The sequence below is a fragment of the Fonticula alba genome (assembly GCF_000388065.1).
Source record: "Fonticula alba strain ATCC 38817 unplaced genomic scaffold supercont2.13, whole genome shotgun sequence".
Lineage (NCBI taxonomy): Eukaryota > Rotosphaerida > Fonticulaceae > Fonticula > Fonticula alba.
The window spans coordinates 273,714-287,503 of record NW_009242983.1 but is presented as its reverse complement, the minus strand read 5'-3'; the positions used below and the strand labels follow the sequence as shown (position 1 = coordinate 287,503).

The 13,790-nt window shown below is 72.6% G+C and overlaps 2 protein-coding genes and 1 non-coding gene across 3 annotated transcripts in view; 1 reads left to right on the top strand and 2 right to left on the bottom strand.

Moving 5' to 3' along the window:
- The window catches only part of H696_05726 (hypothetical protein), a 1,622-nt gene extending 998 nt beyond the window's left edge, over positions 1–624 (top strand). Inside the window, exons 3-4 of the mRNA XM_009499540.1 lie at positions 48–289; positions 390–624. Coding sequence (XP_009497815.1) covers positions 48–289; positions 390–487 — 340 coding nt within the window. The 3' untranslated portion in view covers positions 488–624. The remainder of the gene's footprint in view (positions 1–47; positions 290–389) is intronic.
- A 183-nt stretch (positions 625–807) lies between these two features.
- On the bottom strand, positions 808–13,405 carry H696_05724 (hypothetical protein; the record flags this gene model as incomplete). The annotated part of the gene is made up of 18 exons (XM_009499539.1): positions 808–1,033; positions 1,179–1,409; positions 1,863–1,994; positions 2,127–2,374; positions 2,564–3,014; positions 3,189–3,910; positions 4,108–4,345; positions 4,422–4,515; positions 4,639–5,170; positions 5,303–5,490; positions 5,606–5,660; positions 5,800–6,184; positions 6,320–6,672; positions 6,815–8,427; positions 8,617–8,808; positions 8,968–10,589; positions 10,836–11,186; positions 11,453–13,405. 18 exons carry the CDS (start codon positions 13,403–13,405, stop codon positions 842–844), a joined length of 9,552 nt encoding a protein of 3,183 aa, XP_009497814.1. The 3' UTR covers positions 808–841.
- Positions 1,606–1,687, bottom strand: H696_05725. Its single transcript has one exon. It is a non-coding gene; the product is annotated as a tRNA-Ser (tRNA).
- Positions 13,406–13,790: the final 385 nt, after the last annotated feature.

Below are 13,790 nucleotides of genomic sequence, written 5' to 3'. Positions count from 1 at the left end.
CCAGCCTGCTCAGACTGACCCCTCTCGCCCCGTGTCCCCTCCGGCAGCGCGGTCAATGAGCTGACCCGGACCTCGTCGGAGGCGCCGGCCCAGCGCGGCCCCCGCCGGCGCCAGTTCGGTGCCCCGGCTGCCCCGACCCAGGAAACCACCGAGACCCTGAGCATGGACAACCGCCAGCTGCTGGAGCACTCGTCCAAGGCCATCGCCGAGCAGGACGCCATGCTGGACCAGCTGTACTCCTCGGTCGTCCGCCAGAAGGAGATCTCCATGGCCATCAACACCGAGCTCGGTGCGCCTCCGGCCTCTTCCCCCCTGCTCGCCCCTCGCTGCCATCACACCTCGCCACGACTGACCATCCCCCTCCCCGCTCCTCTGCCGCCCTCCCACAGACACCCAGAACCGCATGCTCGACGACCTGTCCCGCGATGTGGACAGCACCCAGGCCCGGCTCCACGGCGCCCAGCGCACCATGAACCGCATCTCCTGAGTGCGGCTCTGCCGGCGCCCTGCCTCTTCCCACCCCCGGGATTTTTCCTGTCCTCGCCCGTCGCCCCTCGCGCCCGGGCTGGCTGGGGGAGCCGTTTTTATCGGGCAAGAATAGAAGAGAAAAATGATGCACACACACACACACACAGCTCGCGCAGGTTTGATATTCGGGCGAGGCAAAGGCCGCTCGTTCCCGGGCCAGCCCGTCTGTCTCTCAGGGCCACCCGGGATCGCCGGGAGGAGCCCCAGCAGCAGCAGCGACACCAGCACCGGCAAGATGGAACAGGGTCGGCGCCCCACTTGAAGCTGTATTGCATGGCCCCCCCCCCCCCCCCCCCCCGCTTCGCTGGGGGTGTCAAGGACCAAGCGTGGCCAGCAGCTGGACCAGACGCCGTTCAACCTCGGAGGTCGGCGTGCCGGGACGCACCTGCTCCGGCGATGGTGGCCCTTGGTCCACATGGTCGAAGGCCGGGTCGGCCGCGGCTGCCTGAGCCCGGCCGGCCCCCCACCCGGACCTCTTCCGGAGTCCGAACTGGGACCGGAGTACCTGCGCGCCACGCGCCGCCACGCCCACGCGGCACAAATGTCAGACAATGCATGAAGGGGAGGGAGAGGGCCGGGACAAAAAGCGCCAGGCGGGCAGCAGCCGCGCCAGGGCATCGGGGACAGGCGAGGAGAGACATTTCACATACCGCGAGCAGGGCCTTCCGGGCCTTGGTACGACGCCCGGCCAGGAGAAGGTGTGCGGCCCGTGTGGCCGCGAGCGAAGCCAGCGCCAGGGTCCCGCCCGACTCGCCCAGACAGAGGTTCAGCGTGTTCAGGGCCCCGGCCATGGTGACCAGGTGCCCCCGGAGGGAGGCCTTGACGATCCTCTGGCAGGAGTGCCCGACCGCCAGCTGGGCCGTGGCCAAAGAGGCAAGCCACTGTGCGTATGTGTATGTGTGTGTGCGTGGTTGCGGATGTGCGGGGGGCGGATGGATGGGTGGGCGCAATGCACGCGCACGTGTGCCGGGGCGGGAGGCGGAAAAAAGCAGCGAGGCAGGGCAAGGAGAGGATGGCGGGGCGCGTGTGCGAGCACGATCGGGGGCGGGCAAAAAGGGTCAGACACAAAAAAGAATTTGACGCCTGCGTGATTCGAACACGCGCGTGCAGAGCACACCAACTTAGCAGGCTGGCTCCTTAACCACTCGGACAAAGCGCCACTCGGATGGGGGTTCCCCTCGGAATGGGGCTTATCTGCATGATGCTCTCGCCCGGTGGAGGGGGGGGGGTTCCAACGGACCAGCAGGCCTCGCGGAGCCCCCTCCCCGCCTCCCTCTCCCACCCCAGGTGGCCCTGCACCCGGGGGCGGGCGTGTGTCATGGGCATTCACGCACCATCGTCACCAGGAGCGTGATGTCCGGCACCACGGCAAACGGCCCGGCCAGCTCGGTGCGCGTCAGGAAGTAGTCCGACAGGTAGAAGAGGGCCCGGTGCATGCAGTAGATGGCGATCTCGTAGGTTTTTTTCTGAATGCAGCACCCGCCACGGGGGAGGCCCAGAGAAAAGGGGCCCAAGGGCACGCGCCAGGTGTGAGAGGGGGAGGAGGCCGGAGGGTGGGGGAGAAATGCATGCCCCGCGGTCGGCGGGGCCGGGCGCACCGAAATGAACACCAGCGCGCAGCTCACCGCACGGAAGGACCGACTCAGCATCGAGTGGTCGGAATCCATGTCCAGCAGGTGGACCACATACAGCGGCACGCTGAGGCCCAGGGTGTCCGGCTGCACGGAGAAGTCCGACTGCTGCAGGGCCACCATGCCGTCGGCCGTGTCGTGCTGGGGGTTGGTGCTGCGCAGGAGCTCGGCGAAGCGCACAAACCAGGCGTCGGTCTCGGCCGACCGGCGAAGGACTGGCCGCCGAGCAGCCGGCCCAAGGGCGACCGGGTGACGGACCGGGAGCCAAGGAGGGGGGGGCGAGGGAAGAGGGAGCGCCAGACATTCGGCACGTCAGCAGCCAAGAAGGAAGGCCGGCGGAAAAAAAAAAAACCCCGGCAGCGGGAAAACCCAGCGCAGAGGAGCCCAACCCCCGGAGCACGCACGCAGGGCCGAAACCATGGAAAAGGCACACAAGTCGATGGCGCTCCGGATGTCATCCGATGCCAGGCACTCCTCCAGGGCCAGTTCCACCACCAGGCCCATGGATGGGGCGGCCATGCCCGGGACCGGGGTTTCATCCCCGGCCCCGGCCGGCGCCTCCATGCCGCCCACCGTGGCAAAGGAGTTCCCATGGTGCAGGCCGATCTTCTGCCGGGAGTGATGGTGCCCGGCCACCAGCGTCAGGAGCATGGCATGGAAGCGCGACCGAGCCGCCACACCGCGCTGCGCCGTGTCAATGGCGCAGAATTGCGACGCCCGCAGGTAGCCAAAGGCCCGGTCCAGGTCGAAGCGCAGCAGCTCCCGCAGGGCCAGGTGCGCGGCCAGCTCGGCCTCCGAGGCCGGGGGTGACCGGAGCAGCAGCATCTCGGCCCGGTCGGATGCCGCGCAGGCAATCTACCAGCCAAAGGGGGGAGCGCATGGTCGGTAAGTGCATGGGCGCATGTGTGCGTGGGCGCCGGTGCCGAGGAGGCAAGCGGCAGAGCGCCGTCCCCCCTCCCCGATGGGCAGCGAGCAAGTCCTCACTCGGAACGGGGGGGGGGGCAGACAAAAGGAAGGCCCGGGGCGCACCTCTTCCCGACTGGCAGATTGCCAGGCGACCGCCAGGCCGGACAAAACCACCGGCCAGGCATCCAGGCCGCATTCGCGCGCCCGGTGCCGCTGGGCAAAGGCGTCGGCCGTCATGGAGCGCAGGTCGGCCGCCTCCACCAGCGGCAGCCCCAGGCACAGGAAGGCCGACCGGAGCAAGGCATCCGCCGCGTCCACGAAGAGTCCCAGCTGGTAGAGCAGATGCGAGGAATGCAGCAGCACTTGCGCCGCGAGGCTGCGCGCGTCGCGGTCCGACAGCAGCAGCGGCGACAGATCGGATCCGCTGCCGCCGCCACCGCCGCCGCCGCCGAGGGCCTCCAGCGACCCGAGGGACCCGAGCGAGTCGGTCCCGGTGTCGGCAAACAGATCGCTCGAGAAGAAGGAGCTCGATGCCGAGGGGGGAGTCGAGGAGGATGCCGAGCCGGGGGCGCTGGGCCCCGGGGTGCCGGGCCTGCCGGGGCGCCCGGGCCCGCTGGCCGTGCCCCGGCGCCCGGGGCCGAAGGGCCGTCGCAGGAAGTCCAGCAGCCGAGCCAGCCCGCGCCGCCGGGGGGCCGCCGGTCCGGTCACCGAAGCAAAGGCCTCGGGGGACCGATCAAGCAGCCGGGCAAGGCTCAGCAGCAGCACGCGCTCCTGGAAGAACACCCGGCTGGCCAGCTCCGCCGAGGAGGACACCTGTGGCGGTGCATACCCCAGATAGTGGAGCACTGAATGTGCATGCATGCACGCAGAGGTCCACAGCAGCCACGCGCAGCATGTGCATCCATGTGCATCCATGTGTATGATGCGTGTGTGTGCGCGCGAACATGTGCACGTGCATGTGTGCGTGTGCGCGTGGGCGGAGGACAGGTAAGAGGGGCGCCTGGGACATGGGCAGCCAGCGAGGGAGGGAGAGACAACGTACGTAAGCCGGCCTCGGCCAGGGCACGATACAGGTCGCCGGCACCCTCGAGTGCCGACACGCGCTTGGCCATCCAGGAGTGAATGCGCGCCGGGCTCACAAGGAAGGTGGGCACCTTGGCGTCGGTGTCGGCCGCCGGGGGAATGGTGGCGATCTCGCACAGCTGCGCCAGGCCCAGCGCCGCCTCCGACATGCAGTGAATGTCGGCCAGGAAGAAGGACACAATTTCCAGATACTCGATCTGGCGGGGCCGGGGAACCAGCGGGAGTGGGTTACAACATGCGCGCGCCGGGGGCCACAGCGAAAGGCACACGCACCTTCTTCGGAGCCAAGTCCGTGCGCATATAGTGGAAGGCCACGATGGGCGCATGCGCGAATCGGCTGTTCTCCGTCAAACGCCGCTCGTAGTACCTGGCGCAGGCGGGTCAGTCATTTGGCCCCAGGGCAACGGCCGGGAAGGGGGCCGGCGGGAGGGAGGGGCATGGCGCCCGCCCGGAGGAAAGGGCACCGGTCGGGGAACAAAAAGAAACGCACTCCGCAGCGGCCAGGTGGATCTCCGCTCGCAGTTCGAACAGCATGACCCCATACACGCAAGCGGCGTGGGAGCTCGTCCGGAAGGATAGCTTGCACCGGGAGAAGGAGTCCACGCGCGCGACGCGGTCCTCCGCCGCCGGCGGACAGGGCCCAGCCTCAGGCACATCGGCCGGGCTGGCAGGCCCGGCCGCCGGGGCCACCGCGCTCGGCAGCCCAAGGATCGTCAGGAACCCCAGCCCATTGTAGCACACGGCCAGCGACACCAGGCGCAGGGCCACCAAATCCAGGCAGGCCGAGTCGAGGTCCGCCGCGCGCGCCACCTCATCGGCGGCCAGCGCTCGCAGGGCCGGGAAGCCACGCGGCAGCCCGGCATCCAGCTCCTCCACATCCGAGCAAAGCAGCGACAGGTAGGGGTTCGGGGTCTTGGGCCGCAGGGCCAGCCGGGCCATGACCGCCGCCAGGTCGTAGCTCGAGAAGGGCTCCTGGTGGGCAAAGATGCTGGCCACGCGGAGGATCGTTTGGAACATGTGGTCTAAGGGGGCGGAGAGGCGGGGGACGGGGACCGGCGAGGGAGGCCATCAGTGCAAAGGAACAGCGAATGGGCCAGAAGAAAGGAGGGCGAAAGGAAGCGCCGCAGGCAGCCCGGCCGGCCGTCGGCACGCACTCAGCGAGTCATACTGCACCAGGAGCGAGGTCTCCACATCCAACGGCAGGGTGTCGGCCAGGAGCGAGGCCCCGGCGGCCGCATGGCGGAAGCGCAGCACCGACCCCACGACATCCACGACGTCGGAGTCGCGCAGCGCATACCCGATGGCCTCGGTGAAGGAGGGGTGCCCGCGGGTACGCGCGAAGCTGGCGGCCCGGGGCAAGGAGGGGGGAGGGAGGACAGGTCAGCGGGGGCGGCTGTGGCATGTCCAACAAGGGGCAGGGCGAGGAAGGACCGGAGGGAGGCCGCCACGGCACGCACATTTCCAAACTCAAGCGGTCCTGGATGGTCCGGACGCCGCGGCCATAGCAGCGTACTGGGAGGCGTGGGGCCGAAAGTGGCCCACGGGGTTAGTATGCACCGTGGGCGGAGGGAGGAAAAAATGGAAAAGAATGGGCGAGAGAGAGAGCAGGGCGAAAGGGGGGGGGGGAGTGGAGAGCAAGGCTGTTGCGCACCGATGAGCATGTCACACTCCTGGCGCTGCAGCGATGGAATGGACACCCGCAGCGAGGGGACCCCGGCCATGTCGTCCTGCAGGCGGAAGTCCCGCTGCTCGGTCGCCGGGGCATCCGCCGGACCGGCCGGCTGCATCAGGTGCGCGGCGCACGGGATGCCCGACACGTCCGACGAGTCGGCCGTGCCGGTGTGGTTGTTGAGGCAGGGAACAAAGGAAAAGATCAACACACCGCCGGTCCGGTGCAGGGAGTCGGCATTCAGCGACTCGCCGGGCCCCGGTGCCCCGGGGCCGGACGGGTCCACCGGCGCCGTCATATTGGCCAGCAGGGCCAGCGCTCGGGAAGTGTGGTCATCAAGCCACTGGGCATCGTCGACGATGATCGCCTGGTGGGCGTCATCGGCCAGGCAGCGCGCGGGTCAGCGAAGGGCCGCCAAAAGACAGGCCGTAAGGGAGGGCGGGAGGGGCGCAACGGAGCGCAGAGGCGACACATAGGGGGGGAACCCATACGGCGCACGTACCACCGGCTCGAAGAGCGACAGCCGGGCCAGGATGCGCGCCAGCGAGGCCGACGAGGCGCCGATCGGGGTTTTGGCCGAGCGCGAGGGGAAGAGAATCAGCCCCAGGTGATGGCTGAGGTTCTCCAGCTCGGTGATCAGCCGGCGCTGCTCGGTCGCCGACAGGAGCCCCACCATGCCGGTGGCCTGGCCCGAGGGGGCCGCCTGCCGGATGCCCAACGACCGGGTCGACCGGTGCGACCGGTGGCTGGCGGAGGACCCGTGCACCGGCAGCACCGGCTCCGCCGAGAGCAGGGACTCCGCCCCGAAGAGGCGATACACGCACAGGCGCAGCCTTTCGGCCTCGCGCAGGGAGCCTGCCGCGCACGCGCGAACGGACAGCATCGCATAGTTAGCACGGCGCCATGCCCCGGAGGAGGGGGGGAGGGAGGGGGGGGGGGGGGGGGAAAAAAAGAAGGACGCCACCCGGCGCCCGGCCGCCCGGGCCCCAAGTCGTACTCTCATTGAACATGGTGTCCAGGGTGTCGAAGGTGGCGAAGGAGTCGATCGACAGGCGCCGGGCCAGGGCCGGCCCGCGCAGCGGCACCCCGGAGAACATGCCCGTCTGGCTGGCGGCCAGCTCCTGCAGCTCGTCGGCCGTCAGCTCCGAGATGCTGACCAACGGCGAGAGGGCCAGCGGCGAGGCGACCGCCACTCGGCCGGGCCCTTGCGGCCCCTCGGCATCCGAGGCCCGCCGCGAGCCGGGATTGGACGACGGCACGCGGGCCGGGCCCTCGGCATCCGAGGCCCGCCGCGACCCGGGCGGGGTGGGCAGGGCCCCGGCCGGGGCGCCGACCGGGCCGTGCCCCGGGCCCTCGGCATCCGAGGCCCGCCGCGAGCCGGGCGCGGTTGGCAGGGCCCCGGCCGGGGCGAAGCCCACCGTGGCACTGGCCGACGGGTGGATGCCCACCGGCCCGGAGGCCGACCCAATCAGCACCCCATGCCCACGGGCACCCGCCGAGGAGGAAGAGGGCGAGTGGCCGGTGCCGGCGCCCGGGGCGGCCACCGCCGCGAAGGCCGCAAACGACCCGGTCCGGGTGTGAGCACCCATCCGGGGCGCCGGGCCGGCCGGGCGAAGAGGCCCCCCCGGGCTGGCCCCGGCCCCGGCCCCGGCCCCGGCCAGGCCGAAGGTCGACACGGTGGACGCCTGCCGGCGCATGATGGCCGCCGCCGCCGCCGCCGCCGCCGGACCGGCCACCGGCGGGCCACCCACCGGGCCCTGGTCCTCGGCCGCCGGGATCAGCGCCGAAATGGTGATCCCCCGGCGGAAGGGCAGCGGATGTCCGGACCGGGGCCCGGGCGACGCGCCGCCATGGCTCACGTCCAGGCTCATCTCGCTGGCCGGCCGGCTGGCGAACGGGCTCGGCGGGGCCGGCCGCAGGAGTGACCCCTCCGAGGGCGAGGGCCCGACGGCCGCCAATGCCGGGGCCGCGGCGGCCGGGGCCCGGCCGCCCATCTGCGGCAGGAGAATCGCCTCCAGGATCCCGGTGTCGGTGGACCCGAAGAGCGAGGACACCGTGTGGCCACGGGTGATGGGCGGCCGCGAGTATGGTCCCCCCGGGGCCGGGGCCGGGGCCGGGGCCGGGGCAGCCGGGCCCGGCGCCCCGGGGGCCGGACCCGCCGGCGGCCCCAGCTGCCGCGCCGGCGGCAGGGCCGTCAGCACCAGGGCCGTCTGGCTGCGCTGGGCCAGCAGCCCCGGCGCGGAGGCGGGCATGCCCACGCCCCGGGGGCCATCGCCATCGGTGCTGGCAGATGCCACCGCCCCCTCGGCATCGGGGCCGATGCTCCGGCCGGACACCGCGGACGCCGACCGCGAGTGCGGCCCCGGCGGTGCCCCCACCGGCGGCGAGAGCGGCCCCGGCGACGCGGGCAGCAGCAGGCGCTGGCCCAGCCCCAGGCCAAAGGACGACACGATCCCCGGCGAGGCCGGCGGCTCGGCCATGTCCCCCGGCGGGGCCTCAATCTCGTAGTAGTTGGCGGTCTTCTCCAGGACGTGCGCCACCAGCGACCGGAGAAGTGCCCGTGCCGAGAAGAGCGGAGACTTGGGCGAGGCCTCCGACGGGCGGACATGCCTGAAAGCAGGCCGTCCAGAGAGGGACCCCGGGGGGCGGGGGAAGGCGGGGGGAGGGGGGGGGGGGCGGAGAAGGTGCGTTAGAAGGCGCCGCAGTGGGGGGAAGAAGGGAAAGCGCCCTGGGGCATGCGCTTGCCTGATGGGGGGGGGGGGGGGGGGCGAGGCACTCGGCAAAGGCCTGGCGACGCACAAGACCAAACACCCGGCGGCTTGGGCATTCCAGGAAAAGAGGCGCGCGAGGGTGGTCTTCCCGGAGCCGGTCTCGCCTTCGACGATGAGCGCGCGGCAGGAAACCATGGCCGGCCCCGGGGCCGGGACCTTCAGGTCCGGCCGCAGGAAGGGGACCGACCGGACGGCCGAGTTGATCAGCTGGCGCGAGAGACTGCAGCGGCGCCGGGCCAGGGGAGGCCCAGGAGGGAGGGGGAAAAGGCCGAGCTGGTTAGAGCGCTGCTCCAGGAGCCGAGGCGAAGGGGCGTTCAGACAGAGAGACAAAGAGCGAGAGGCGGCACGCGAGCAGGGGGGGGGGGGGTGGCCACATTACCAATCCTCATAGTAGCGGCCGACCACGAAGTGGTTCGGCTGCGAGTCGGTCGCCGCCAGCATGTCGGTCACGGTGGCCGGCGCCACGTCGGGCCCCGGCGGGGGGTTCTTCAGCAGCGCCGACGAGGAAATGGCCCGAAGAACCGACGGATCCACCGGGGCCCCGGAGATGCCGGGGCCGGTCCCGGCCCCGGGCGCCGCCGGCAGCAGCGACGCCGAACTGCTGACCTTCGTGCTGACCAGCCCCGGCGGCCGGCCGCGGATGGATGTCGCCCGGTTCACGGGCCCGGCGGCCAGCGTCGAGGATGAGCCACCTCCACGTCCGGGCCCCGAGAGGCTGCTGTTGCTGCTGTTGCTGTTGTTGCTGCTGCTGCCGCCGCCGCCGCCGCCGCCGCCGCCGGGCCCGGGGCCGAGAAGCATCATCCCGGACCCGGGGCCCGGGGAGCCGAGGCCCGCCCCGGGGCCGCCCTCGCCGGCCAGAGCCCCCTGGCCCTGGATGACCGATGCCAGGCTGGCACTGCTGGGGAAGTGCACCAGCAGCCGCTGGTCTGGCGCGATGGACCCATGGCGCACGCCGGTGGCGGTGCTGTACTTCCGCCCGAGGGGGGACTCACCATTGGGCCCGGCCGCCAGGCCAAAGGCCCCGGGGCCCAGGGACATCGAGCTGGCACTGGCCAGGCTGGAGGCCGACCCCTGGGCATCATCGCCAGGCGGGAATTCCGCCACCCCGAGCACCGGCAGCGAGGAGGGCGGCTCGCCGGGGGGGCCGCCACGCGGCGAGTCGTCGGCCCCCATGCCGGCCAGGGCGTCAGTCGAGCAGACACCCACGAGGGAGGATGTGGACGGTGTGAAGGGTGCCGTCGATGTGGCGGCGCCGGCAGGTGCCGCCGCCGCCGCCGTGGCGCCTGCTTCGGGGGTGATGGTGGCGGCGGCGGCGGCGGCGGCGGCGGCGGCGTTGGCGGCGGCTGCCGAGTCCAGCGCCTCGCGATAGTACGGGTGGTCCACGGCCGAGGGGGGCAGGATGCGGAACACCTGGATCGGCACGTCTTTGCCCTTGACGCGGATGTCGCGCGCCGGGCCGAAGGCAAAGCCACACTGGTCGGCCAGCATGGCGGCCGAGAGGCCGGCCCCGGCCCCGGCCGGCCCGGCCGCCGCCAGGGCCGTGGAGTCCGACGCGTAGGACTGACACGCGGCGAAGGTGGTCCGGTCACAGAGCACCCGCGGGAGGACAAAGTTCCCCGGGGCCGGGCCCTCCTCGAGGAGGGAATTCTCCCCCATCAGCGGATGGCACATGAGCCGCGCGGCCATGTTGACACAGTCGCCGAGAATGGTGTGGTCGCAGCGGCCGCCGGCGCTGCTGGCCAGCAGGCCGGGCCGGGGCGGTGTCGACCGGGGCGGGGGCGGCGCCGCGGCCCCGGGGGCCGTGCTAGCCCGCCGGCCAAGGGCGCTCGATGACGAGAGGTGCCCCCGTGCCGACCGGTCAGCCGGGTCGGCCGTCGGTTCGGCCGGCGTCTTGCCGAGGATGTCCGTGCCCACGGTGCCGGTGTATACGGTTCCGGTGGCCACACCGATGCTGGACTTGATGCCGCGGTGGGACAGGTGGCGCTCAATCTTGAGCGCCGCCTGCGGAAGGTCCAGGGGATGTCCGGGGGTGGAGGAGGGGGATGGGGAGGGACGGTGGAAGGGGGATGGGCAGGGACGGCGGAAGGGGGATGAGCAGGGACGGCGGAAGGGGGATGAGCAGCAGTCAGGGGGGGGGGAAACACATCAGAGGGGGAACACGTCAGAGGGGGAGAGCCCCAAGCCCGGCCCCGTTCATACACCCACCCACCCAGACGCGGATGAGGCACACCAGGGCCAGACACGCACCCGAACAGCCAGCACCGGGTCATGCTGGTGCGACCACGGCGGCAGGCCGAAGACCGCCAGCACGGTGAACCCCTTGTCATCCATCATCATCTGCCGGAGGGTGCCCTCGTATTCGCGAATGGCGCGCATGCTGGTGGACAGGGTCCGCTGGGCGGTCTGCAGGAAGTCCTCGGTCGAGCCGGGGACCACCTCGCGCCCGGTGGCCTCGTCCACCTCCGGCGGCGAGAGGTCCAGGCTGACGAACACCACGGACACCGTCCGGAGCTCATTCAGCAGCCCGCCCCGACCGTGCCGCAGCCGGAAGAGGGCACTCTCATTGATGAACAGCGAGTGGACATCGGTCAGGCGGACCTGCGCCGGGGCCCCCGGGCCAGGGGCACGCCGCGCGCACGGCCGCCGCGCAAGGACGCACGCGGCCGGATGCCAAGACCAGGCACAGTCGCCAGGCGGGCAGGCCCATCAAAGGGGGCATGCGGCCCGGGAGAAGCAACAAAACCGGTCGTGTGAGTGCCGCAGGTAGTGAGATCAAGAGAGGGAGAGAGAGGGAGAGAAAGAAAGAAAAAAGGCACAGAAAGGGCAGGAGGGTCGCAGGGCAGAAAGGCAGGCAAGGCACGCACTGGCCTCGGGACCGCGGGCGCCAGGGCATCCCCCGGCGGCTGGGCCGGCAGCATGTCTCGCACGGAGGCCGACGCGATGAGCCCCGACACCACGGCGAAGGGGCCCCCCACGTCGGTCGGCTCGCCCGCCTCCATGCGGTCCACCTCCAGCTCCAGGTCCAGGGTGTCGAGGGCGGCCAGCGGCGAATCGGCCGCCCGGGCCAGGACCCCGGCGAAGTCGGCCACCACCCGGGCCGCGGCCTGGTCAATGGCAAACTCCCCGCGCGCGGCCGCCTCCAGGGCCCCGCCCGCGCGGAACATCGGCACCCCGGCCACAAAGTACTCGAGGCGCCCGTGCAGGCTGGCGGCCGCGGGCCCGGGCCCGGGGGCCGGCTCCCCCCCGGCCCCGGCTTCCGCCTGCGGGGAGGGCCCCCGCGAGCCGGGGCCGCTGGACCCGGGGCCCGGCGCGCCGGCCATGCTCGCCTGCCGGCTGACGCCGGCCCCGGCCGACCCGCCCGGCCCGGCCCCACGCTGCCCGGCCAGCCGGGAGATCTGGCCCACATGCACATCGAAGACCGACCCGAAGGCCACACCAATGTGCATGCTCAGGGTGGCCTGCGGCCGGGGAGTGGGCGCGGCCAGAACCGCCCCGGGCCCGGAGCCCCCGGCCCCGGGGCCCGACACGGGCGACATGGCCGGCAGCGAGCCGACCCCCACGCCGGGAGCCCCGGCCAGCGAGGGCCGCGGCTGGAGCAGGCCCCCCGGGCCGGGGGTCATCGGCGGATGGCCGGTGCCCGGCGTCGCCAGCAGCCCCGACCCCGGGGACAGAGGCCCGCCCAGGCCCGGGCCGAGGCCCGTGTTGACGGACAGCACCGGACCCAGCCGGCCGGCCGGGCCGGCTGCGGCCAGCTCCACCAGGTCCGAGCTGGCCGAGCTGGCCCGGCTGGCCAGGGGCCGCGGCACGCCGGCCCCGGAGGCCGACCGCTGGAACAGGTGGCCCGGCGCCGGCGCCGGGGCCGGGGCCCCGCCCGCGCCCGGAGTGGGTGGCAGGGAAATGGAGGACCCCGTGCGGGAGGAGGGGCCGCCGCCGCCGCCGCCGCCGCCGCCGCCGATGCCGCCGCCGATGCCACTGCCGCCGCCGGGGGCCGAGGGGCCGGGCCCGGCAGGGTGGCCTGGTCCCGGGCCGCCGGCCGGCCCCGGCAGCCCGGCCGCCAGGCTGCCGGAGGAGGATGGCTGCGACGCGGCCACCACGCCCGGCGGCAGGTCGATCTTGTAGTCGCCCAGCTCCTCCAGCAGGGAGATGGATGCCTGGCAAGCGCGCAGGGTGACCAGGGCCCGGAGCCCGGCGTCGATGTCGGCTTCGCCCGGGGGGGCGCCGGCCTCGGAGAGCGAGCCCAGGACCCGGGCCACCCGGGCCCGGTCCCCCGGCAGCGGACGCCACACGACGATGATGGCGTCGCCGGCGAACTTGATGACATCCCCCCCGTACAGCAGCACCGTGTCAATCATGCGCGCCATGTAGGGGTTCAGCAGCCGGGTCAGGAGCTCGGCCCCGAGGCCGGCCCCGGCCCCGGCCTTCGAGGGGAAGGCATTGGCCAGCATGGACGTCAGGGCGCTGTAGCCGCTGATGTCCAGGATGCCCACCGCCACGTAGGGGACCAGGTCGATGCGGGGGAAGAGCGCCGGCGGCCCGGAGGGCAGGGCCGCGGCCGAGGGCCCGCCGGCCGAGCGCGCCCCCCGGCCTGCCGCCGCGGCCGCCGCCTCGGACACCGCCGCATCGCGCACGCTCCCAAAGAGCCCGGCCCCATCCAGCGGGAAGTCCTGTTCGCGCACATGCTTCGGCAGGAAGGGCGCAATCAGGGCCGACAGGTCCGGCGTGGTGCTGGCCACCGGCGCAGGCGGCGCCGGGGGCCCAGGGGGAGGGACAACCGTCGCGGCCTCCGACCGACCGCCGTCATCATCCAGCGCGGCCATCCGGGGCGGCGAGCACTCCGAGGCGCGGCACGGGCGGCGGCGCACACAGGCACACCCAGAGGAGCGGGCCCCGGTGGCGGGGACAAATACAGGGGAGGCGCAAAGGCACCGGCGAAAGGACAGAGCAAGAGAACGCCAGGAGGAGGAGGAGGAGAAGGGGGGCGGGGAGGCGGGGGAGAGAGAGAGGGAAGGCGAGGAAGAGTGCACTGCCGCCGAGCAGGTCGCCGATGCCCTTTGCCTGGGCCCGAGAAAAGGCCCCGGCCGCCCGCGCGACAGAGCCAGGGCGAGACACGGAGAGAGAGAGAGATCTGGCCCGGCGGAGAATGCCGGCACAGCCGCGCGGCCCCCAGCCTCGCTCTGCCTTCTCAGGGGGGGGGGGGGGGGG